Source organism: Ciconia boyciana, chromosome 1 (assembly GCF_034638445.1).
Source record: "Ciconia boyciana chromosome 1, ASM3463844v1, whole genome shotgun sequence".
In the NCBI taxonomy this organism is placed as follows: Eukaryota; Metazoa; Chordata; class Aves; order Ciconiiformes; family Ciconiidae; genus Ciconia; species Ciconia boyciana.
The window spans coordinates 217,483,853-217,509,080 of NC_132934.1; the positions used below are offsets into that span (position 1 = coordinate 217,483,853).

The window sequence follows — 25,228 nt, forward strand, 5'->3', positions numbered from 1 at the left end:
CTCCTCTGCTTTAGAGGGATTTGCAAGCAGCAAAGGACCAGGGATACAAGCCAGCTCTAGTGTGCTAGGCAGCAACAAAACCAAAGCAATTTGCTGAAAGGAGCAATAGGGCATGAACTTTCTGTATCCGCTCAGTAAAAGGAGGTCCATAGATGTAGGCTGCTTAGCTCCTTATAAACTGACAGGCAAAAACCCACCCTAAAACCACAAAGATTTGCGTAGCCTATCCTGGGTGTCCCATGCAGGGACAACACAGATTAGTGTGGGTCTGCTCTTGGACAGACCAGTTTTCTCCCCCTAAAAGTCAAGGCACAGCTGCAATCACACAAATAATTGCTGTAACACGAACCCAGCCACATACCACGGCAACACCAAAAGCAGCCCACTATTTTTGCCCAAGTTTATTTCTAGAAATTTGTACAAAAATTGATACTCTGTAATACAATAGTCTATCAAATATGACAGATGAACATTTGTCTTTAGAGGCAAGATTCCAGGAATGTGAAGTACCGTCCTCTTGCATGGAAGAAAGGCACATTTTGGAGCTCAAAATACACTCAACTGAACCGTTGAAAAGGCAGGTCAAACATGCAAGTAGTGCAATGTTTCAGGTTTATACATAAACACATTGTACTCTGAAGAAATCTCACTACAAGCAGTGTTAACATCCACGTAAACATTTTATCAACACTTTAAAAAGTCACTCACTTTAGATCCTATGCATGAAAAGGCTACTCCTTTACATTCACTGGATGGAATATTTAAAAGCCATCTTTGGGCAGGAGTTACTCCTAGCTTTCCTCAAATGCTTTTGGGATCCAAAACACTTCCATGAATAGTCCCACTGCATTTACCCCTACAGGCTACCCTAAGGATCTGCAGCACTGGGGCCACATGATTGCACAATCCCACCGCTCCTAGAACTTGTCCTTGGAGTTTTGCGGCTATGAAGGAGTCCCGTATTTTCAGCTACATACCTCTGCAAGCAGCACCTGGGACTGCTACATGCCTCTGCAAGCAGACCTGCTTCTAAACTAACATTCAAAACACAAGTGGTGAAATGACAGCCACCGAAGTATCCATCACATTGTATGGACTGAGGTCCACCAGACTCATATCCTTTGGTTTCCTGCACCATCCACAGTGGGTGCCACACCAGGGGGTTTGGCAGCCAGCTTGTACTTTCAGAAGGGGCTTTTCCAAAGCAGAAATGCCCTTGTGCTATGTAAGCATGTCTCAACGTGGCTCTGGAGCAACACGCCTGTAATACTGCCGTCCCAGTTAAATCAACCTGCTGCTTTTTGATTGAAAACCAGATGGATCCTACTCTCCCAAAATAGCTTGTGCTAGTGGGTACAGTAGCTGTAGGAATGCTTCTCATCCATTGCTGGCAATCCAACAGCATATAGCAGTTTACAAAGGCAATCATTTCCCCCATCCAAATCCTCACAGCAATGGGGAGTTGTGCTTTTTTGTATAGAAAGACGTTTGTAATGGGATTTATCCAAAGTAAAGCCTTTTTTTATTTTTAAAAGTGGTCTAGCAATACTTTAAACACTTTCTTTGAAAGACACATACACCCACACATGCTTTCAAGTACACGATGACAGCTTGGACTCCTGGAGAAGATGTGTTGATTCTGAGAGGAGGTGGTGCTGCTGAACCAGTCCCTTCAGTTGACTTCCAAGACCTCAGTCTCTGGCAGGCCAAATTTGCTCTTATACTTGTCAAAGAGTTTGATCAGGGAGTCCACATATATGCTGTGGTAGAAGTCCACTTCCCTCTGGCACGGATTATCGATTTTGGGGATGGTGATGGGCTCCCCAACTGATAAAAAGAGAGAAAGATCCATGTTAGGTTGAATGCTCCTGTACAGCCTGGAGATTTGTCCTCTGTGGCCACAGCTATGGTAGTTCAGCACGTCCATCCTGGCATAGCACAGCCTGCCATTATAGCAGAGCTTTGCCCAACTCTTCCCAGTTTTGCTAGGCTCTGAAGCACAGTTGTCCCCCTACCAGGACCCTCATTGCATCTGCAGGGATACCCAGGGCAAGCGTGCCATTTTAGCTACACAAATGCCAGCAGTGCAGAGCCTCTGCTGCTCAAGGAAGCTGGGAAGTCCCACTTGCTTCTGTTTACACCAGAGTGATAAACCCCTCCTCAGTTAACAGGAACCAAGACTAAAACCTACAGTTCTCACATATTCCCCTACACACACCACAAAAGCAAATAGGCACTTTTTTCTTTCCCTCAAAGCTTTGGGTTAGAAGACTCAAAGACAAATTTTAGGGTTGGCTTTAAGACTCCGCTATCAGGCAGCATCACACTGCCAGTCCTGGGGGGCAGGAGCAGGCTGCTTCTGACTTTAGCCATCCAAGACTAGAGAAGGTAGCAGCTACAGCATTTTTCCACCCAAAAGAGGTCACTCGGCAAAACTAGCTGGCAGTAGAGCATGACAGGAGGTTTGCAGCCTCTGGAAACTATTGTAGCTCATTCTTAGTTGTGCAGAAGGTTTTATATAGAAGGGAAAACAGTTTTATAGTCAAGACTCCAAGACCAAGCTAGAGTGGGGATATGGCATAGGCTCAGGTATGCTACTACCTAGAGAGGCACATAGCATGTTTATACCAAGACCTTACCAACAGTAGTGATGGGCTTGGGGTACGGTAACAGCCCCCAGGTGTTGGAGGAGAAGAGGCCACGGCCATGAAAGATGCACGGAGCAAAGCCAATATGCTTCTGAAACTTCTTCTGAACCCATCTTCCCCAGGAACCCTCCTCAAAGATCACCTGCTTGTACACTTCATTCTCCCCAAAGGAGTAGACAGGAACCAAGTCTGCACTAGAAAGATGGAAAGATGTTAGATGTTAGGATCTCACACCCCTGGTCTGCAGTCAATACTACAGCACCGCATTCACTGCCGTGTACTCTTTCAGGCTGCACATTTGCCAATTTTACTGGCCAGAGCTTTGCTTGCAGCACAAGGTACTGACATGAGTCAGCCAGACTTGCCATGATATAGTAGATATACTTTTAAGGCATGCAAGAAGAGAATTATACTGGCAATGGGCCCATGAAACGCTACCCAGCCAGGCACTGAATGTACTTCCACATATTCTCATCTCTGATTTTTGATGGACAACCCATTTCAGACACATGGGGTCCGTGGAGATTGCAGGGGCTGCACAGGTGGTGCCCCATGCAGGTTACTGACACCTGCCTCTCCTTGCCCTGGAAGCCTCCTGCTGTCTCAAGCAGCTTCTTACCCCGTCCCCTGCTCAGAGGACAGGCTCATGTGTCTGATGCTCTGAGTGTATATCCACACAACACAGCAGGACCGCAGAAAGAAGAATCCATCCATGACATCAGCTGCTTCAGGGGATGAGCACCTTTTACATGCTAGCAGTACTGCTCTAGCATTGAGGTTGCTTCTTACCCATGCCGTAGAGCCAGTTTCACAAATCCTTTCCGGTTTTTCAGCGTCACAGAGTTCTTCCCTGGGGTGCAGTTCAGGGACTCCGCTGCCCCTCCGACCACAATGATGATGGCATTGCCACTGCCGTTCTTGGACAAGATGTAGTCTATGCTGTCACGGTTCACAGGACATATACCTGCATATCCAAGAGACAGACGTAAGGGTCAAGCTGCAAGATTAAGAATAGCCTGGATGATCCTGAAGACACCAGCCACAGTTGTAGCAAAAAGTTCATGCCTTGATTGCAAGTTGAGTTGTCAAAATTCACTGTGGTCATAGAGGGTTGTGTATATTATCAGGCAACCTGTTCCTCAATTAAGAGCAGTTAATAGACCTGGACAGCACTAGACTTGGTCACAGACAAACTCTACCAACACCAGCTCTCAAAAAGTTGCCTTAACACAAAAGACTTCAGCAAGGATTTTCTTCTGCTCTTAGTGATGCCAAAGGCAATTGTTTAAGACATCCTCCCTCCAAGTGAAGGTTGCAGTAGGAGCTGATTTATCTTTAGGGGGAAAGCAAAGCAATTCTGTTATTTTGATGCATGAGAGTCTGAATTTGACCAGTTCCTCAGAAAAACCAAGTAGTGGAATAGGTCTTCCTTTAGGAGGATGGCTTAGTGATACAAAAAGAATAAATTGGCAAGCCTTCCAGAGGCAGATCTATTATGGATTATTTAAAAAAAATAATTTCTGAACTAACATCTCAAGCTCTGCATGGTGAGAGCACAATCCTTTGCTCTCCTGGGAAGGCAGATATGTATGGGACAGAGTGCTCAGGTAAGTCCATACTCTGAGGTGAGTGTCTGGGAAGGTCTTTCCCTCTACCCCACACTGGAAGGGACAGGACTGTACTACCAGTTACAGCACTCCAGCTTTACAAAGCCCTAAAGCATCAGGCCCCACCCCAGGGATCTTACCATTCAACCCAATGAAAAAGGAACCTTTTAATTTCTACTCTATTGCTCCAAAAATGCTAAGAAGTTTGATTCTCTGCTCCTGAAACTCATGCTTTTATCCTACAGTTATTGTCAGAGCTTACTCATGCCTCACATTTTTGGCCAGGATAAGCCAAGAAGTGAGAAGCCATCATTTACGTTCCCATCCACACGTGTCTGAGTACTTAAGGTCATTGCACTAGGAAGGGCAGTATTACACAATTTAATTTTAGAAGCTGATTCTGCACATCGTGTTAGTCATCACTTAAACCAAGAACTAAATGATGAACGGGTCCTGTGGGATTATACAGGGCAAGTCTGCAAGCTTTCATGTGTATCTGGGCATCAAGGTCACCACCTAATCCCAGCACCAGACCACAGGGCAGCAGACTTCACTTGAGGCAGATCAGCTGGATTTGAAGATGAAAAATTCATTTCTTTCAGCACAGCTACATCTCTCTGACCATGTTTCCTTTGAAAGGCTCAGGCTATGCTTGCTGCTCTGTAGGACAGACAGAAGCCTTCATACTTCTCCCATTCTCCACACCAAGGCTCACTGACTACACAGCCCTGGCTAACAGGGCAGCACAGATTTATGTTCAGCCATTTCACACTTGTTAGCAGGAGGAGATTACTACTGCTCACAGCGCTGAAATCCTTCCTCCAGAAAATGCAAGACGACATCCAGACAAGTGGCAATTGCTGAATGGTGCTCTTTAGCACATTTACACAGTATATAGGATTTTCTGGCCATCTCCTCATGCCTTAGAGGATCCCTGCTGTAGCTCCAACCTCTAGTAGGCTATAAAACATTGTAATATGCAACAGTTGGTTGTAAACCAACTAAGTATGTGTATTGGTACAGTAATATTTGTTAGGATTTCACTTCAAGTGGTTCATCCACAAAAAAAAGGATTGAGGGAACTATCAGCACTTCCCAAGTGATGTTAAAGCCTCTACAAGTGACACCCTTAAGTTCCAGTATAGGAAAAAGAAAATTATGGCTTTCAGAGAGTTAGCTTTGTCCAAGAGATCACACCTATAGTCTTGCTTAAATCCTAAGTATAGAGGAAGCAGAATTTCCCACTGATTTAACTGTAATGCTCAGGGATAGCCGAGCCAGCCCTGTCAGCAATGATGTTGCTAATGTCTACTGCCACCTTCCTTCCAGAAAGAGGGAAGCAGCTCTGGCTGGCCACAAGATTTGTCTACCAGTCATCTTGAGCAGACTGAACACATTTTCTTAAAATATATTTCTTAAAATATAGAAAGGCTGATGCTGCGTGGAAACTTAAGCAACACATGAACTAAGTTTACAGGCGTGATAGACTGGAAAGCGGATTCCAACTTCTTGTGCACTGCTGTCTTGTGGATTTCCCACATTATGGGAATTACGGATTTCACACAGCACCTTCCATCTGGTGCAGGAAGATAGAAACCAGCTTGAGATACTGCCCTTCTTATGCAGGGACAAACACCTTTTCTGCACCAGATCCAGTTAGTTTTCTTCTCCCTCAAATTAAGGCAGTAATCTTAGAAACAGTCAAACCTAGGAAGCCAGAGCCAAGTACAGCTACTCCTATCCTCTCCCCAGCCATGAGTCAAGATTCAGCCAAAATACTATATTAAGATACCTGTTTTAAAGTCATTTATTGGTGAATCTGTTCCAGGAACAGCAAACAGGGAACTGGACTGTTCAATTCATGGTCTTTAAACATTACTCCCTCATCTCTACCTAACCAACAGGCATCCTCACTCTGAAAAGGAACCTCAGGCCATGCAATAACACTGTTTCTTGAGGTTGTCAACACTGCTTCCTCTGTCCAGTCATAACCTACAAGCCCTCCATCATTAAAATACTGGAGTCCATTAGAACAGACCTATTAATGTCATTCAGCAAAGTTCTATCACTGCCTGTTCCCTGTGACCCATCTTTTCAGAACAGCCGAAACCATTCAATAACCCAGACTCTTTACTGCTGGCAGGCACCTAAAAGTGTGGTTGGGTGAAGAGGACATCTGTCATCACCATAAGACCTAGCTGCGTGACAGCTCATGTGGTAATGAGCCCAGGAGCAGAGCTAGCCATGGTATTCACATTTCAAAGGCTAATGAATACTTTATGTTTTCAGTTAGTGTGACTTCTTCATCTACCAGTACCTCCTAATAACTAGGACAACTTGCTCCCGTGTCGCCATCTTCCTCACCCACAACTACAGATGCCAGATACCTTTGCTATGCCTTTGGACAAGAGTATCCTTGAGTTAAGGATGAATGCAGAGGAGCAGCAGTCCCTGCAGCCCAAGCTAGTCACATTTATTCACAGCTTCCTCTTGACAACTATAAGAAAGCAATGTTTGTGTGATGCTACCAGAAAGAAGTGGTTATGTCAGCTTCTGCTACAGCTTTTCACTTGAAAGAGGGGAAGAGAGCTCAGAGGCAAGGGCATGAGTAGAAGGAACAAAGTGCTCTTGCACTTACCACCAGACATTAAGTAGTCCCTCAAAATGGGCATCCTGAAGTTCCCAGCCAGGGTAGCAAGGTATGGTCGGATCCCAGGGAATTTCTGGCTGACACCCGTGGCCTCTGTGCTGAAGTTGCAAAAGGCACCCAAGCCCATGATGCCATGTGGATGGTATCCAAAAATGTAATTCCTGGTGGTCAGCAGATTGTGGGTTTTAACCAGCTAGGAAAGAAAAGAGTGACCTCACATGAAGACAGATATTTTCAGGTAGTAAGAAAAAATGGTGGAAAAAAGTAAAAGTCCCCAGCTTTTGTCTCTCTTCCCACCAGGGAGAACAGCCTAAGAGCTGGAGTATGAGCTATCCTGGATTTCAGAGGCTGTGTGGTAAGAGCAGCCACTTAGATTTCAGTTCCTCAGGCAGAGGCAGCAGAATAAACAGGCTGATCTTAGACCCAAGACGACTGCCAGCCAAGCAGGAATAGGGTTTGGGTTGCAGTAGCCTGTTCCCTTTGTTTCTCTACTCCTCTCAAAGGTATTCTTGCAAGCCTCTTGCCCAAACCAACCAAGTTCTTCATGGCCCTGTAGCCATAGCTACGCCTCCTTCCAGGCCCTCTCCCAGCACATTAGTGGCTCACGTTCCAGTATGAGGGGAGAAAAAACAAATAAAAATCAGTGTCCCATAGCAGAAGCAAGTTTGCTTAATACCTGAAAAAAGACCCAACCACTTAATATGCCTGCTGGCCACCCTCCAAGAGGGAAAACGTGCAGAGGGGTGGCTTACCACTGGAAACTATCCCTCCTTTCAAGAGGTTTTGCTCTGGCCTACATGCCAAAGGGCCAGCAAGATACCTCAAGCCATCCACAGCAGTGCTCTGATTTCTGCAGAATGTGCTCCAGGAGCAATGATCATGTTGGTTTGGGGTTGTGCAATATTCCTAACCATTTACTCATCTGTTTGCACAGCAGGGACACTCCAAAGCTGTCTTAGCCATGCACAGCACAACCCATGCCCTGGTACCGCTATTGCCAGAGGATTTTTTTGATGCTGTAAGTAGCAGCAGCGTCCCATGCAGAGCCTCTTCCCCTGGCAGTACACAAGCGGTCTGAGTAAGCATACGACAGGACTGCTGCATCACCCTACAGAAGTAGGGATCAAATTTAACTTTTTTTCAGGCTGCAATGGTGCCAGTTTTTGCTGACTGCAACACCCCAGCAGCTCTCAGACCAGGGCAGGACCTACAAGCTCCAGTGGCACCTTCAGCATGAGATGCTAAACAACTGCACCCCATCCATCAAACTGTAGATGCAAAGGTCACTGTGTCAGCTCCTGTAGGAAAAAGCCCAGATTTCCAAGACGTCACATCAGCATTACATACCCCGCTGTCTTGGCCAAGAAGTGCTCTTTGGCAGTAAGCAAGTCCGTTTTGTTGAATCACGCTACAGGAGGCTGAAGTGCCATTGCAACACCGAAGCAGCGTGCCCAGAAATTTGATTCCCTCGTCCCCACATTCCCATCACCGTCCCTAGATGAGGCTACAGCATTTGCGCTATTTAAGACAGTAGCTGCAATACAGGCATGACAGCAGCGGGTTAAGCAAGTTGACTATCCCTCTCCACACTTTCCTCTAGCTTTGAGGTCACGTAGGGCTCCAGGAAGCATGTGCAGATGCTTGTGGTCACAGCAGCTCTGTAGAGCCCCGTGGCTGAGTCACACCAAGTCATCCTTTCTCCCCTTTCCCTTCTTGCCCAATTAGTAGATGACTTTGCTTTCACTCCTCAGGGTGGGAGGGCTGTCCCTTGACCAGTTAGGACAAACAGGGCTCCCAGACTACAGACTGGAAACCACTCTCCAGCAAAGACTGAAGGGGAAAAAAAAAAAAAAAATCAATGATATGGTAAGCAACCCCTCCATCTGTCAGCTCTTGCTCAGTTGGAGGAGAGACTCAAGGCCTGGTGGCTACAGACACACATGGCTTGGTTGGACCAGCGGCAGACACTCCTCCTTAGAGCTCTTGTCAGAGCAGGGTAGGGGGTTCCAGGCTCCAAGCCTCATCCTTCACCTGCACCAAGCACAGCTGCTTTAAAAGGAAGCCAGCTGAAACAGAGGGTTTGTCCTTGTCGCTCTGGCGCACGAGGCGTTTGTGAGCTGAGCTTGGCAGAGCCATGCATCTGCTCTCATACGGAAGACATGCTGTTCTCCTGCTGCCAGCCATGGCAAGCACCCTGCTCCAGCCCCTCCATGACGTGCAAGGACACCCAGTTCCCAATGGACCCCATTGCTTGCATACCTTGTATGAGCCCCAGCCAAGCTGCAGCCTTATCGCTCTGCGTTTGCTTTCCAAGACCTCCTGTTATGGAGGCATAGGGTTGGTGATACCCACCACGCTCACCCACGCCACTTGCACAAGTAGCACAGGAGCAAGGCAAGGGGTATGCAGGGAACCAACGCACCTGCACACCACACCCAGGGCAAGGCAGAAGGGGAATATCTGAGCAGCACTGGAGACTCAATGAGAATCAAATGCTCACAGCAGGGATCTACAGGTCTGAGAGTCAGCCTGGCATTCATATTTATGTGCTTTTCCCCAGTCTGTCCCATGCAGGCTGCCACTGCCCTCCACAGGTTGTTCCCACAACAGAGGGGTTCGCAGAAGGTGAACATGTCTTCCTCCACCCAAGTCAAGCCAGGACAGCCAAAGACTGCCAGGCATCAGACAGGTTTGTGCACCTATCTGCAACTGGTGCAGGTCTTAGATCTGCTAATGCATAAACTCAGCCCAAGGTCTGACCTGTCAACACCAAAGGCAGAACCTTCATGTCTCCCTAAATTTAATCTAGACACAGGAATTTTTTGTAGTGGTATAATCACTTATTTCTAGTCTCAAGCAAGATTGAAGCTTTCCTTAGGAGGCTGATCACTACTAGTTTTCTCACACCTTTGCCCTTGACAAGCAAACACTGAGCTGCTGGGCTGCCTTATCAGGTTGGCCTAAGGAATTGCTGTAGCTGTCATTTGACAACACTTTTGCAACTCTGTTCTGAACCTCCGACAGGTTTTTCCTCTTGCCTTCAAGGTCTTCTCCAGTCCCCCACAGCCCTCAGCTCCTTGAAGCCTCAGTGCTCCCATGATGAGGTAGAGGCAGCGTGTCCTTGCTGCGTCCCAGCTGGATGATTAGTGCTGGGACTGAAGCTGGACCTTCACCCCACTGCACTAACACGCCTGTTCCCAGCTGCTGTCTGAGACCAAACCTATCTCAGTGGGAGCAAAGGTCCACCCATTGCTCTAGTAGTAACAGAGAGATTTCTTTAAACAGATCTAAGCCCGCCTACAGGAGCAATAAAGCAGTGCAATTACAGTAAAAACTAGTGTTAATATTTGAGTGCCAGATGTGCCCAAAGAACAGTATTGCCAATTTTATTTGTAGGAACAGGATGAGTAAGTAGCACATTCAAGTGTGGAGAAAGGGGACTGCAGAGACACTGCTGCTCAGCACCAGCAAAAAGCAGGATGAAAGTGAGTGGTCTAGGCGGGTGCTCAGCCTACCTGCGAGCTGAGCAGCACAGTGACCACAGAAGCATGCAGAAAGCAGAAACTTAGAGCTCGTCCTGTAGGATCCAAGCAGCAGTCTTGAGCTTATAAGCTTGCAAAACAACCTAAGAATTGCAATTAGCTGCATCACACCTGGAGGCATTATGGAAGAAATTCTCTCACCTTCCCAGCAATGCAGGCCAGGACCTGAAGACTGCTCTAGGCTCTCAGTATTACCACTACACTACATCACACATAGGAAGCAAAAGTCTCCATTTCCATTCGGTAAGTCATCTACAACAACTAAGAAGCTTTTCCAGGAAGCCAGCCAAGCCACAGAGTGCAAGACAAACGCTGCGAAAAAGTCACTGTCTTGCAAGAGTCCCTGCTCTGGCACGCTGCTGACTCCCCCATCTCAGCAGGAGCCTGAACATCTCGCAGCACACATCTGAAATGCTCACTGCTTGACAAAGGCAAGCCAAATGTCTGCAGTCATTGCTATCTGAAGTGCTATTGCCTATGGAGATAAGCAGTAGCTGTGCTCACATGCTCCGGTGATGGCTTCTTTACCTAAAGATGACCTTTAGATTGTGGCACTCCCAACGTGACATCCTCAGATCAGCGGGATGTGCTCGGGAGGCTGCTGGGACCTTGCCTACCTCTGCAGCAGCAGGGTTGAGTCCAGCCAGGCACACAGCACCATGCTCACACCTGCAAGAGCCTGGGCTTTACCTGGCAGTTCAGCACCAGGATTTAGCTCACTGGAAGCCTCCTCAGCTGCTTCATGCACTGCTTCGCTTAAAGCACTATTTGCAAGGCCAGCCACTAAGCAGCAGACAAACTTAAGCTTCTAGTGCCCTAAAATAGCTTATTACTGTCATAGCAGCTGCGTGAAGCCCCAGTGAATGTGGGCAACCTCTGCTCATGCTGAGGAACTGAGCCAGATTCAGGCTGGTTCCCAAATCCACATGGTATTACAAAACATGACCTGGTATCTCCAGGTACAGGTACAATAGTCCTATGGCATTTCAGGACAGGAGGCACTGCTGACTCAGGTGGAGACCAAGCCTAATCATCATAAATACCAGAGCAGAGCCTACTTCTCATGCAGCTACTCTGATAAAGCAAGCCTGATGCCAGCAGGTACAGCTGTGGAGGGATGCAGCAGACCTAGCCACAAGTTCTAACATACAGCTTTGTCAGAGGTAGATACTGGTGGCATTTCGGGCTGGCCAGATTCAGCCTGCATCCTCAAGACTGAGCTCACACCAGCCAGGTACAAGGAAACCCTGGCCTTCAGATCTGCAGCCACTGAGGACATTATACTAAGAGGCCTCCCCTCCCAAGTTCTTGGTGCTACAACTGTCACCCACCGGGAGCTGGGTCCCCGTTCCTGGGGAGGCGGCCTTAGGGTTTTGGAAAAAATCTGCAAAACTGCTTCCTATTTATTTCCTGGAATAGGAGTAAACTCTGAGCTAATATCCTAATGCAGGTGGTACCTGTGCTGATATGGATGCAGCTAGCACAGCTCTATGTGCAGATCTTGAAAAAAACCACCGAGTTCAGCATTACAAGTGCCACTGGTGAGATTGTCACTGGTGTGATCTGCCCTTGCAGTGCTCAGTGGACACACGGCACAGGATGTGGTGCATCAGATGACTACCCCAACAAACCACGAGCCAGGGAGACAAACCAAGCCCTGCTAAGCCATGACACAGACAGTTCAGGATCCAGTCAAGGTGAATTTTGCCGACAGCAGATTTAAACAAGTGGCCATCTCTAGACCAGCCTCCCTCTTGACTGAAGACAGGTAAATAATTTATCCAAGGAGTTCCCGTGCTCCTAGCAAGTTCAAGCCCAAGCTGTTCTGGTGGTTGGTGCCACTCCTTACAAGAGATAATATTCATGCCCACAATTGCAGACAGCCACCTCTAGCACCTCACAGCCCCATGATCCCTGTAGCAGCTTAACAAGCATGCAGCCAGCTGGCTGTTCCCCCATAGCAGGTGCAAGAGTTATCCCACAGCTGTCAACTCTCATGTGCCACCCTTTGCATACCATTTACCAGTGGGCTCTGTAAACCTTGCACAACTCTGCCGCCTTAGTGACAAAGGAATTACAGCCATAAGGGGTTCTCACAAAGGGACTGTGGGAACTAGCAAGTATTTACCTAGAACAGCAGAGAAGTTCAGTTTATCTACCCGATCCCATCTCTAAACCTACCTGAACAGCCCACCTGTTTGACAAGCTTCTAATATCTACAATGGATCTGACCCGCATGGCTGGTGCGGAGCATGTTTCCATGAAGATGGGGGCTAAATATGCCATCAAAGGAGAGGTGAAACAAGGGGACCAGCCATTACTGGTGACCCTCTTGAATCCAGTTCCCAGGAGAAACTAGCCCATTTCAGCCTTCAGCAATATCAAGAAGGCAGGGTTTGTTGCAGTCCTGAGGGCTTGGTACTAGAGGACAACCCATTTGAGACCCTTCCACACCAGAGCATGCTGTGTTCTCCATCAGCTACGAGATCTGGGTTGACCAGCCACTTGCAGCCTGTGCAGTTGTAGTGTATTTTTCCATGTACACCTACATTTGCCAAGAATTACCCGTTAGTAGCAGGAAGAATGTGGCAAGAGTGTTCACTGGCAGCATGTTCAGGCACCCTGAGAGTTCAAGTGACTTTGCAAAGGAGGAATCCAGTCTACGCCACTTTGGCTTCCTACTGGAATTGGATTCCCTACTGCCTTCTGAGGCTGGACTATCTTAGGGCAGGCTGGTTCATCAAAAGCCATGGCAAGGTGCCTCCCTTTTGCTCAGGCCGAATAAAACTTGCCAACAGCCTTACATAATAGTCCTTTCAGCTGTGTGTCCTTCCAAAGGGGATCGAGTTCCCTCCTAGCTGAATTTGGCCCCTGCTCCCTTCTAAGTCTTTCAGCTAATTCTGCCATCCCCAGAGCAGAGTAGCAGCCCTGTCTTCTGTCTGCAACACGTCTGAACTAGCAGGGAAAATACAAGCAGAAGGTGAGCAAGCTGGAGAACTGGAGCTATCCCCACTGCTGAAAACCCCCCTTCCCCAAAGCAGCTAGACTTCAGAGCTGATTTCACTGCTCCTGGTGAAGTGGTAGGACTTTTGGCGCACAGGGTTCTCAGCTATTCTTACCCAAGACACGCTGCCCTAGGGTATAACTGGAAAACAGACCAAAACTGAGCTAGATTTACAAGAGGGGAACAGAGGTAGGGCTAGGCACAACCCAGGACTGCTGCAGCACAGAAGAGAAGTTGAGATGAACAAGGAGCCTTACAGCTACAGGGCAGATTGCATCAAGAAGTCTGGTTATAAGACCATCAGAAGCAGCAGCTTCTACAAGTCATGATACCATCACTGGTGATGCATTTCAGATTTTATAATCGGCTGCTCCAAGCAGTAGGATGGCAATGGTAAGCAACCATGTCGTGCTTACAGTTCAGTGTCACGGATAGACTAGTGTAGGTACAACATCATCTCCACAGGGGTTATTACAAGTCAGTCTAAAACAGTTAAGTCCCAATTCATAGAGTTAACTGTTACTTACTCTTATTGGAAAATAATCCCTGAAGTACCTCCATATAGCCCAGTTTCTCACCCATTGGGATCTTCTTCCACCTGAAGAGAAAAAAAAAAATCACATTTTTAAAGCTCTTTCCACATGGGTGCTCACCAAGAAGCCTAGAGGACTCCAGATAGTTTGCTGTTTCACTAGCAAAATCAACAATTTAATTCCTCGAAGTGGGACACCTGCATCTTTCACTAAAATCAGGTGAAACCATCCATGCTCAGGACTTCAGGGTGTTCAAGCTAATTAAAGCCTGACTACAAATTCAGGGTAGGATCTGACTTGATAATCTGTTGTAGTTGGGCAATGGACAATTCAAGCTAGAAACAGCTCAATGTTAACCTCAGATTCATCCTTTGGGAAAGGCCAAGATCCTGGATGATTTCAGTGGTCTTGAAGCAAGGGAGAATTGTGCTAATCTGGCTATGAAGGGAGCTGCCATCAAAGCTTGTTGCCATTGCTGTATTGGGTTCTCAGAGCTGGTTTCTACAGGGTGTTCTCTGAAATAAAGTTTTCTGCTTTATTTGCAGCAACACTGACTCCATAGGGGAGCCACATCTCAATAGTCACGCCATAATCCGAACCTTGCAAGAGCTGGAGAGGACAGCAAGATCTTGAATCTTTATGTAGATCTTTCTGACCTACAGGAAGAACCTAAGCCTTATAAATATGTTGCTAAAAGCCAGCAATGGCATGATGTTAGTGCTTGTTATCTTGTAGTACCCTCAGCATCGATAAAACCTGCAGTCACTGCTTATGCTGAGGGCTGCCATTTGTATGGTTCACTGAATAATGCTTTTGATCAGCGATTCAGCCAAGTCCCACTAAAAAGGGAAGTCACCCATTATAAGGAAGTGCTTCTTTGTCCAAATATGAGGACAGGGACACTTAAACAGCAAGGATCTATTCTGCAATATTTACCTTTCTTTGGTGTATTCCAGTCAAATACCAGCCAGGCTAAATATAGAGCAGCAATCGCCCAGCAATCTGTGCACAGTATGTACATGAGGATTAAAGTGCAAGCAATACCTGGATAGGTCCAAGAAAGAGAAGAAAACAAGGTTGCATCAGGTTTTGGTCTGCATTTACACTTGCATTAAGAGCCCCTTGCCTTTTGACCCTTCTATACTGAAGTCTTAGTCTCAATCTGATGTCATTAATCCTCAATCAAATCGGATTTAGCTAAAAACCCCTTATGTAGGACTGAGACAGCTTCCTCTAAAGCTACCTGCTTTGAAGTACCTCAACCTCCCCTTCATGGTTTCTCCAGGTCTCCCTTCTATAACATCTCCAGGTAGGGCAGCTGCTTCTCCAGGCAAGAGCTGGACTTCACGAGCATCAAGATTTCTTTGTGGCCCACACCAAGGGGGTTTCTTCCACAGCTACCCAAATCATCCACGCATTACACCAGCTCTATGACAGCCATCCCACCAGGCTACCAGAGATCCACAAACCAGAGTTTGTGCCATTTTAGCACAAATTGGGAAGGAACAGCGAGACTTGCTTGACTGACTGCAGTCAGCATCCTTCTCCAGTTTAATTATCGACAATACTATGGAGCAGAGCAGCCTGAGGCTTCACATAACAGAAGTACCCAGAGACAGTCTTTACTATTTTACTGGTCTAACACAAACACTTCTTGCCCATCTCTGGTACCTCTTGGAAAGAGATCGAGCCAAGAGGAAGGCACTCCTGTTGCCATCAGTTGCATCAGTTACCTATTGCTTCTAAGAAAGTTCTTCTCTGTGGACATTCCCATGAGTGAGTCAGGTGAGAGATTGCCAATTGCTTCAGTCTTATTTGTATGGTAGACACAGATATGAGCTAAACATCAGTAGATCTCTCCATAGCTCCTATGTTTTTCTAGAGCCAGGTAAAGTCATTTATTGCCAAAATATCAAAGTATGCACCTGTGCTTTACGATATCCACACACCCCAGGAGCTGTCCTGCTGCAGCGCACATCCAGTAATTAATGCTTATGTAAAAGTTAACATTTTTGCATTAAAAGTCTTCCAGCATGAAGGAAAAGCTTTGCTTTTTGCCAAAAGGTGTTACTTACCCATGATAAGGAAAGTGAGAACCCATTGCAGCACAGAGATGATCTGGAGTTGTTTCTCTACTTTGGATTTAGATAGCCAAAACAAATCCTGTAGAGCAGAAAGAATGCTTGATCCTGTGCCTAAGAAAAAAAATAGAAATAAAGTTACATTTGCGTACTGAGCAAAGGTAGCAATATTTTCCTTTCAAATAGGAGGTTTTAAAATCAATGTTCGTGCAGTTTGCTTTTAAGAGCAAGGCTTGTCAAAGGCTAATATTTCCCATGGAGTTTAGGCATCCTGGAAGGGGAAGGGTTGCCATCTGCAAACATCCAGCTGTTTTGGGGATGCTGGAGGGGATTAACGAGTAACATCACCTGAGCAAGCCTTTATTCACTTGACCATAAGTGTGCAGAGGACATTAACACATGGTCCTAACACACCCCCGCTTCAAACTGCCAGTTCCTCGAAGTGGTGTTTGATAACAGGGAAACCCATGAGCTCACCATAAGATAAAGATCAGCTGTCCCAAACCACAGGCAAGCACACACCAGGCTGTGGTCTGAACTGTTGCTCATCCACTCTTCACCAGGTCTGTTGCACAACTCCTCCGTGCGTTTTCAAGGAAAGCTCTGCACTCCAGCCTTACACAGCACAGCCTAAAGGCTGGTTGAGCAACCCCTCAACCCACAGCCCCGGGGATCCACAGCTCCAAGGATAAGGAAAACTATCACAGTGTTTCTAAAGCAGTAAATGAGGAAGGAAGGAGTTGAAAGCCACTCTTAGAAGCTTAAGGTATTCAAGTGGGGAAAGACCCGAGTAAAATACTGAAGTGAAAGACTGTTTCTATATGAGGAACCACCCACTGCAGCATTTGTTGATATGCTCAACGACCTCGAGAAAGAAGCACTTGCAAGTGCGTTTTCCTTCACTTCTCTTCATTACTTTATTTCACAAACACCATAATAACTGGCTAAAATGCAAATCAAGCTGCTGGCCTATCAACAAACCAGGAGGTGTGCTGACATGTTTCCTTTTCTGTTTAAGGATCAGCCTGTTATTAGAAGGGACGCAACGCTGCTAAGCAGCTATTATATTGAATGGGTTCAGTCCTTGCTCTTGCTGGCAAGATGTGACACTGCTAGTGGCGATACCGTAGCAAGCGCTCATGCTTCGTTGAGTGAAAGTCTGATGGAGAAGAGCCTCCTCTCTAGACATAGGCAGGTACTAGAGTTTTGGTAGTTTCTACAAAGCAGGTTTCACTAATGCATCTTTTAAAGATGCAAAGCATCTCTGCAGTCTTTGCTAACTGCTGCCCTTGCTGATAGTCTAGGCAATAGGATTAACGCACGGCAGCTCCACCTGCAGAACTGTTTATTAGTTTTGCAGCTTCTTTGCTGCCCCTCTTAAATGCCATTTAATGACATTTAATGTTAAGCCTAAACATAAAAGCCATTTAACGTTAAGCCTGCGTATGGTCCCTAGGAGTGACAGCTACATGCCTTCCTGAGCATTTCTGCTAGTAAAGGACATCAGCCAGGAGCCACACCAGACCCTGCAGCCTAAATCTAGAGCCAGCCCACCCAGCCTAGGCCCTTGGCTCTGCTTAGTCTATGTTGAATGAACAATCCTTGCAATGGGTTGGGCATTAACTACTCTAAGCAGACCAAGTTTTGGTCAAGAATAGATTATGTCACTGCAACTGCCAGTAAACTGAAACCTACAGCACTAATCCATTCTGAAGCAGCAGCTCAAGTTGAAGGCAGGTCTTTGCAAGATAATGTATTATGTGCTGAATTCACTCCTAATAACGTATCCCTCCAGTTTCTGAGATGAGACAGGGCAACATGCTGATGAGTTAAACCACCACAGATTTGCAACACTGGAGTACCTAAGCAGGAAGACTCAGAAATCCCGTGCTGCAGCTCTTCACATTTGATAGTAAATGCCCAAACTTGGGGTGAGTGGTAAACTCCACCCCATTTTTTACAAAGTCAAGGGTAAGAGAAATCTGTCCAAGGGTAAGAGAAATCTCTCATTCCCACTGAGGGGCCACAGCCTAGGGGCAGCCTCTACTGCAGCTCTAGGAACTTGCTGTCCCAAAAACGTGCTCTACAAAATTGCACATGGACAGACCTCACATGGCCTGAGGACTGCTAGACACTAGTTTAAAGGACGCTTTTAGCAATAGTGGTGTCACTGGCCACATCTCTATGCCCTCAAAATAAACCAAAGGTCTTAGAGATTTTGTGATCCATGATGAAAGCCCAGCCCCATGTAATTTATCCTTCCAGCACCTGTAGTTACACTACCAAAACATCTTTGGATTGATGAATCCAACACTCCAGCCTTGGATCAACTAAATCCCTATCCTCTTCCCCTGAGGAGAACAACTGTTTGTCCCTCCAGATGAGAATTTGGACTTCAGCATTTTCTAGATGCTTTAACAAGTTGTAGGCATTGCTAGCCCTGTAAATAGAACAGTACTGGGTAGCATAAGTCAACTTAACTTGTTTCCCAAACTGCATTAAGCTTTTTGTGTCAATGTTCAACTATTGCAGACAGAGGGAAGGCAGAGGTTTTGCAGACAGCTCTGAGCAGGCAGCTGAGCACCTGCCCTTGGACAAATGGTGTCCTGGGTCAGTTATTTGTTGAAAGCAAAAACATCCTTTGCAGAGATCAAGATTCCAACACCAGAAAAGCCAGTAGTTACCATGGGCTGAATATTAGCATTTAACTCCCAATTAAGGACATAAAAGAAGTCCAGTGGCAATGGAAAGGACTGTGGGAATGTGCAGAGGTGTCACCTGGCAAATGCATCTGCCTGTGCATGGTCTATGTTTCCTGCATGCTCCAGATGGACCCAGAGCATCAACTGCAAGCTGGGCAATTACAGATTTGAGTGCTGAGACAGCCATTTCCAGCCAGTCCTGAGCTTGCTGTTCATAATGTCAGACTTAACACTTTGTGTATCCAACCCTCCATGCAAGCCTTGCCTCCTTTCTCCTTCAGCTGTAGCAGCCAGGCGGCATTTTTGGGAAGACGCTCCATGCTCTGGAGAACCAGGCCAGTTACTGGTGACACAGAGCAAAAGAGCTTTGACAAGTCAACAGAAATGTGGTTTTTTGGGACTCAGCTACAGCAGAATAATCCAACACTGATACTTGGGTTCAGTTCTTTAAAGAAAACCCTTCCTTTTAAGAGCTCACCTGTGGGCCCACACGAAGGATCATTCACATATTAAAAACCCAAAGGAAAATTAAATATAGGAAAGGCAATTTCTCTAACTTTCAGGGAATACATTAGCGTAACATTATTATAGCCTGGAGAAAAGGAGGCTGAGGGGAGACGACATCGCTCTCTACAATGACCTGAAAGGAGGGTGTAGAGAGGTGGGGGTCGGTCTCTTCTCCCAGGTAAGAAGTGATAGGACAAGAGGAAATGGCCTCAAGTTGCGCCAGGGGAGGTTTAGACTGGCTATTAGGAAATTTTACTTCACTGAAAGGGTTATCAAGCATTGGAAGAGGCTGCCCAGGGCAGTGGTGGAGTCGCCATCCCTGGAGGTATTTAACAGACGTGTGGATGAGGTGCTTAGGGACACGGTGTAGTGGTGGGCTTGGCAGTGTTAGGTTTACGGTTGGACTCGATGATCTTAAAGGTCTTTTCCAACCTATACGATTCTGTGATTCTAACAACCAAGTTTAATAAGGCCCATTAGACATACCTATCATTACCTTTGAGGCAAAGGAAACTGTATACCCCAGCCTTTGGTATCCATTTGTATCAGTCTTTTCTCAAGGAAATATTTTGAATCCTGGAGAAACAGACCTCTATCTTCTGCTGCTGAAGACAGTTGCTTATCACGTGCTGGCCACCCAGCGCAGCCCCTGGAGTGTTTTCCAGTTGCTCTGTTTTCCAGGGCACCTGTTCCAGAACTGGACAGCCTGGCTGTTTGGGGTCACAGCCTTAGCAACCCATGTCTACACAGTAGAGGTCTTAGCAACAGCTTTCCTGGTCTCAGATGAGATCCTGAGCCCCTCAACCCACACTGCAGCTCATGCCCTGGCGTATTGATGGGATACTGCCTGCACTAAGCCATGCATGGCTCTCAAGGATGCAACTTGCCAAGTTGGCCAAAAGAGGGACTTCTCCAGGAGACCTCACTGCTGCTCAGTGATAGCAGCCATCTGCAGCCTTCCAAGAAAGCTCAGTGACATTAGCCAGCTGTCCCCCAACTGGTGATGGGCTTAGTCCACTTAATTCCAGCAGCCATCAGAGTCAAGCGCAAAAGACACTACCAAGGAGATCCTAGAGTCAATGAAGGGTTTGACCAAGCATCTGACTCATGCCTGCAGCAGAGACTCAGCTAGGGACAGCATCTGGTGCACTTCCAGCACAGTTTATTGCAGATAAAGTGCTCAAACACCATGATTTACCTAGGCAGGGAAGCAGACCCAAAGGTCCCAGGAGAGGAAGTAAACAGGACTTCACATTTGGACACCAGAAAACCCAATCCACAGCACTTAATTAAAAAGCAGTCAAATAAATTAGCTGAGAGGAAGTACAAGTGTTACAAATAGTTAAAAATACACTGAAAGCTTGTTAAAGCCAAGCTTCATCTGCTACCTTTTCAAGATAATTAGCATATTAATTCTTAGCCAAGAATTATACTGCATCACACAGCTTATTTAGATGAAAACCAAATTAGATGCAGTATAGCTGAGCCCCTCCAAAGCATAAGTGCAAATGGACATTTTGAGCTACATATTTGGCAGAGAAGCTGACGGCGGAGGCATAACAAAACTAGATTAAACAGGCCGATACTAGGATACTTGTGAAGAGCTAGCCTCCCATCCAAGAGCAGGAGCCTGCACAGCAAGCTGCTACATTAAATGTGACATCTGGAAAACCCCTTGAGCAAAAGGAGTTGTTCTGTGTCTAGGTTTACTCAGATGCCCCAGCTGCAGTGCACAAGCTCTCCACTTTCAGCTTTGCTGTTAGCGGTACTAGATAGTGAATCATTTGTTAAGATAATAACGAATTACCAGCATGGGTTATAGTTATCCTGCCCTGTACACAGCTGTATAGCAGTTTGCTCATGCCCCAGGAGACTACTTAATAATCCCATATTATCTGCAGTAAAGAATGCCTACAACTGGGGGTTAACAACATAGTTAACAGGGCCATGCGACAACAACATCTATTTCAGCCCCATTAGGAAGGAGCTGGGATTCTGCATAGCAAATAAACAAATTTGTTATGACATTTATCTCGCAGTAGATCTGCATTTACTCGCAGCACTGAATTTGGCCTTCAGTCTCAGCAGTCGCAGATGTATGTGGGTTAAAGTGAGGTAACCATGAGGGTAGACCCAGCTGTCCTAGACCAGTCAACAATTTTAGATTTAAGTCAGCAAGACGTAATAGCTCTAGACAAGAGAAAGGGAACCATCCTACTACATCTCATTGGTGTGCCCAGGGAGGAGTGGAGAAGCAATAAAAGAAGGGCTCAGTCATAAGCAAGTCCAGACCTATACTTCCCGAGCAGTTTTGTCAAGAGGAGACGCTACAACATAGCTAGCAGTGAAGCCGTACTCCCAAAACAGGAGCCCCCAGGTCCCCCCCAAAGCAGAAATGAGGTCTGCCAAACCTCAGCTGCAGCATAATATTAACTCCAAGGTAGAGGTGAGTGAAATCATCTTCCTCACCCCAAACTATTCTACAATTTTGTTCCACATTGCAGAAGCTCAATATTGCCTAAAGCTTTTAGCCACAGTCCAGCCAAAACAAAGGAGGGAAGGAGCTTCTGTAAGATGAAATGAGATAAGATACTTCAGCAAAGGACAGCCCTTAAATGCTCTGGACACACTAACATCCTTCCTCAGGAGAGTGGAGTACCTCCTTGCTGCTCTGCCAAACACAAGGAGAGCAGCACCTGGACAGCCTATGGCCAAAGTGGGTCAGGTCAAGATGAGGAGACAAGAACCCCTCCTACCCAACCAAAGCGTCCCAAAGCATCATCCAACCCTAAGCATTGGTCCAAGGTCTGCTCTGATTTTTGCAATACTGGGTTGGTGTCCAAGAAAGTTCCCTTGCATACACACGGGGATGGATAGAGGGGCAAATGCCTGCACCTTTTTTGCTGCTTGTTTTTAAATAGGATCAGACTTTCAGCCAAGTTTACAGGCACTGGGACAGAGCCAGATACCAGGCAAACAAGATGACTGGAGACTAAAGGACAGTATAAGCCATTCAGACTGTCACCCCACAAAAGTCAGCCCTTTGCACAGGCAAGATGCTTGGAAAAGACGGTCAGGGAGGTAGAAAAAAGTCTAGTAGGTTTGTTCTAAATATCCTACCTTGTGGGGGAAGTTATCCAACATCATCAAGCAGCACGTGAGGTCCCGTGCATGAAACGCTGCACCACATCGCCTCTGCCCATCTTTGGTCTGCAGGGTCCCACATCATCATCCTCAAAGCCCAGCCTGTGTCTGAGCTCCTCTGGCAGGCACCTGGCTTTTGCTTTGAACAGGCAGGCTTTGAAGCTGGTCCTGCATTTTGTTGCCCATGACAGGCTACAGAACTGGCAAGGGCTTGCATTGGTGGATGCTGCAGTGGCCAAGGCAACATCTCCCATCTCCCCAGGCAGAAGCACATGAATAAATGAGTAAGGAAGCACAAATATCACTGCAGGACCCCTGCGAGGTGCCTCAGAGGAAAACTGACCTGAGGAGAGTTAAGAAAGCTTTCCATCGCTAAGGAGGATTATCTAGAGATGAGGCCAATCATTGTCCCTAAACCGCACTCCATTTTGAATTATGCACGTGTCCTAGATCCATCATTAACATGCCAGTGGCAACAAGGTGGCCACTGAGGTCTTGGGTCAGCCCTACATATTTTATAGGTCTCCTGAATGATTTATTCTCTGTACTTGGCTTGCAGTTAACTCTCAGTTGAACAGTTCACATGCTGTTAATTCAAATGATCTCTCTCAACACAAAACGTCACTTGGCATCTTGCTAGTTGTATAAGCAAGCTAAGTTACTTTAAGGACCAGAGCTGAGCATGGGAAACACATGCAGATCTTTCCCCCAGTCAGTTCACAACTGATCCTACAGATCCATCTAATATCAGCGGGTGCCACATCTTTCTGACAGAGATGAGCACCAGCAGCTCTACATGCAGGACATGATCCAAAAAGCAAGAGCGTAGGGGTTAATTCATCAGGTTCAGGTCCACTTAGCTCTGCTAAAGATTCGCTTAATCAACAAGCCATTTCACAGGTCTCTTCATTCCAGGAGGAATTATCAGTTTGCTTTTTCAGGGCAGAAAGCCTTTTGCAACACAGGGCAATCACTCAAGAACCCTCCACAAGGCACAGGGTAAATCGTTGTCCAAGTGCATTTTCCTGCAAAACCCCCACTACGTGCAAGTCCTGACACTTCTCTAGACAAGCACCCTTGCAGGAGGGGTACAAGGCTCTATCAAGCAAGCATTTAGACTTGTTGAATGTATTCCTGTGAAATCCCTAGAGCTGCTTTTACAAGCACGCAAGGGAGCTTGCAGTCTGGGATTTCCCGTGTTGTCTCTCCAACATCTTTAACCTACATGTTTCAGCCTGCAGCAGAAAGCGTTCAGTGTCTGCAGCAGCTCTGCCCATGATGGGTGTCAGCCACTGACACCCAACCTGCTCCTCTCGCCAAGGAAGTGACTTACCAGCACAGAAGGTTGTGAAAGCAAACTCTTTACTGTACTTCCTAACATAAAACCTTGCTTTCACACTGAATCTTCAACTCCCCATTGCAAAGCAACAATAAATAGCAACGCTTTTTTTCCCCTCCCCTGTTGATGTAGGTGTGGGGAATACAATATTACAAAACAGGGCTGCAAACAGTGAATTTTACCAGCCATGCAGTGCTGATAAAACTACCACACTTTCCTTCCTACCGTCACAAGGGGGGGGGGAAGGCTCATTTTTAAGCAAATGCCACCCCCCCACATTTTGCCAGGGTGCAAACTCGCTTAGATAAACCAGAGCCGCTTGCAACAGCTTCAGGAAAGCAGCCCGACCCTCCAAGCTCGCTAAAAAGCAAAACCTTGCCCGGAGAGCTGCAATCCTCACCCCTAAGAAAAGCTGCAGCCAGCCTCCCCGCCATTGCGTATTGCTTTTCCCCGTCCTTCCCCCTCTTAAACAAGCACTCCTGCAGGCAGGCAGAAGAAGGGGAATATCATAAATAAAGCTGAGCGTTTCGGTCCTGCTTCCACCCCACCCTGCACCTTGTACCGCCGGGATGCTGCTCCCCCACCGCAGCATCCTCCCGGTGCCGGGACCCTTCTCTACCAACCCCCAGGTACCTCGCAGCACCCCGGAGTAGGCAGCGATGATGGTCTTCATTGCGGAGGGGGGGTCAGGTCCCGGCCAGGGCCATGGGATGGAGAAAGGCCCCCGGCTCCGCAGCCCCGGTGCAACCGGCGAGTGGGAGAGTTACCGGCCGCGCATCCCTATATAGCCCCGGGGGGGAGGAGGAGGAGGAGGAGGAGGAGGAGGGCGGGGAGGGGCGGGCCCCCGCAGGACGCCTGGGTCCCTCAGCCCAGGGAGGGGGAAGGTCTTGGCCCCGGGGATGCTGCTTGCTGCATGGGATGGGGATTTGGGGGGGGGGGGGAGGACAAGGCAGGAGGGCACCCACACACCCTGGGCAAGGTGTTCCCCTCCCTGTTTTCATTCTCCCCATCGCAGGGTGGGGGAAAAATCCCCCCCAAGGCCCCACTACTGATGGGCATTTTAAGACACGGTGGTCCCCTTCTTGCTCAGATGCTCTCCCAACCCATTCTTGGCTGATTTTTAGTTTCCCCAGTGGGATTTGAGAGATCTGGGTTCCTAAAAGCATCATGGGGTTGTTTAGCCTGGAGAAAAGGAGGCTGAGGGGAGACCTCATCACTCTCTACAGCTGCCTGAAAGGAGGGTGTAGGGAGGTGGGGTCGGTCTCTTCTCCCAAGTAACAAGTGATAGGACAAGAGGAAATGGCCTCGAGTTGCGCCAGGGGAGGTTCAGACTGGATATTGGGAAATTTTACTTCACCGAAAGGGTTGTCCAGCATTGGAAGAGGCTGCCCAGGGAAGTGGTGGAGTCGCCATCCCTGGAGGTATTTAACAGACGTGTGGATGAGGTGCTTAGGGACATGGTGCAGTGGTG

The 25,228-nt window shown here is 47.2% G+C and overlaps 1 protein-coding gene across 1 annotated transcript; it reads right to left on the reverse strand.

The window, feature by feature from the left end:
- Window positions 1-646: 646 nt before the first annotated feature.
- Window positions 647-24,492, reverse strand: DGAT2 (diacylglycerol O-acyltransferase 2). Its single transcript, XM_072855394.1, has 8 exons — window positions 24,391-24,492; window positions 16,060-16,179; window positions 14,921-15,028; window positions 13,979-14,049; window positions 6,894-7,098; window positions 3,438-3,612; window positions 2,640-2,842; window positions 647-1,827 (listed from the first exon to the last, which is right to left on the reverse strand). The coding sequence occupies exons 1-8, from the start codon at window positions 24,428-24,430 to the stop codon at window positions 1,673-1,675; spliced, it is 1,077 nt and encodes a 358-aa protein (XP_072711495.1). The 5' UTR covers window positions 24,431-24,492; the 3' UTR covers window positions 647-1,672.
- Between the last annotated feature and the right edge of the window lie 736 nt (window positions 24,493-25,228).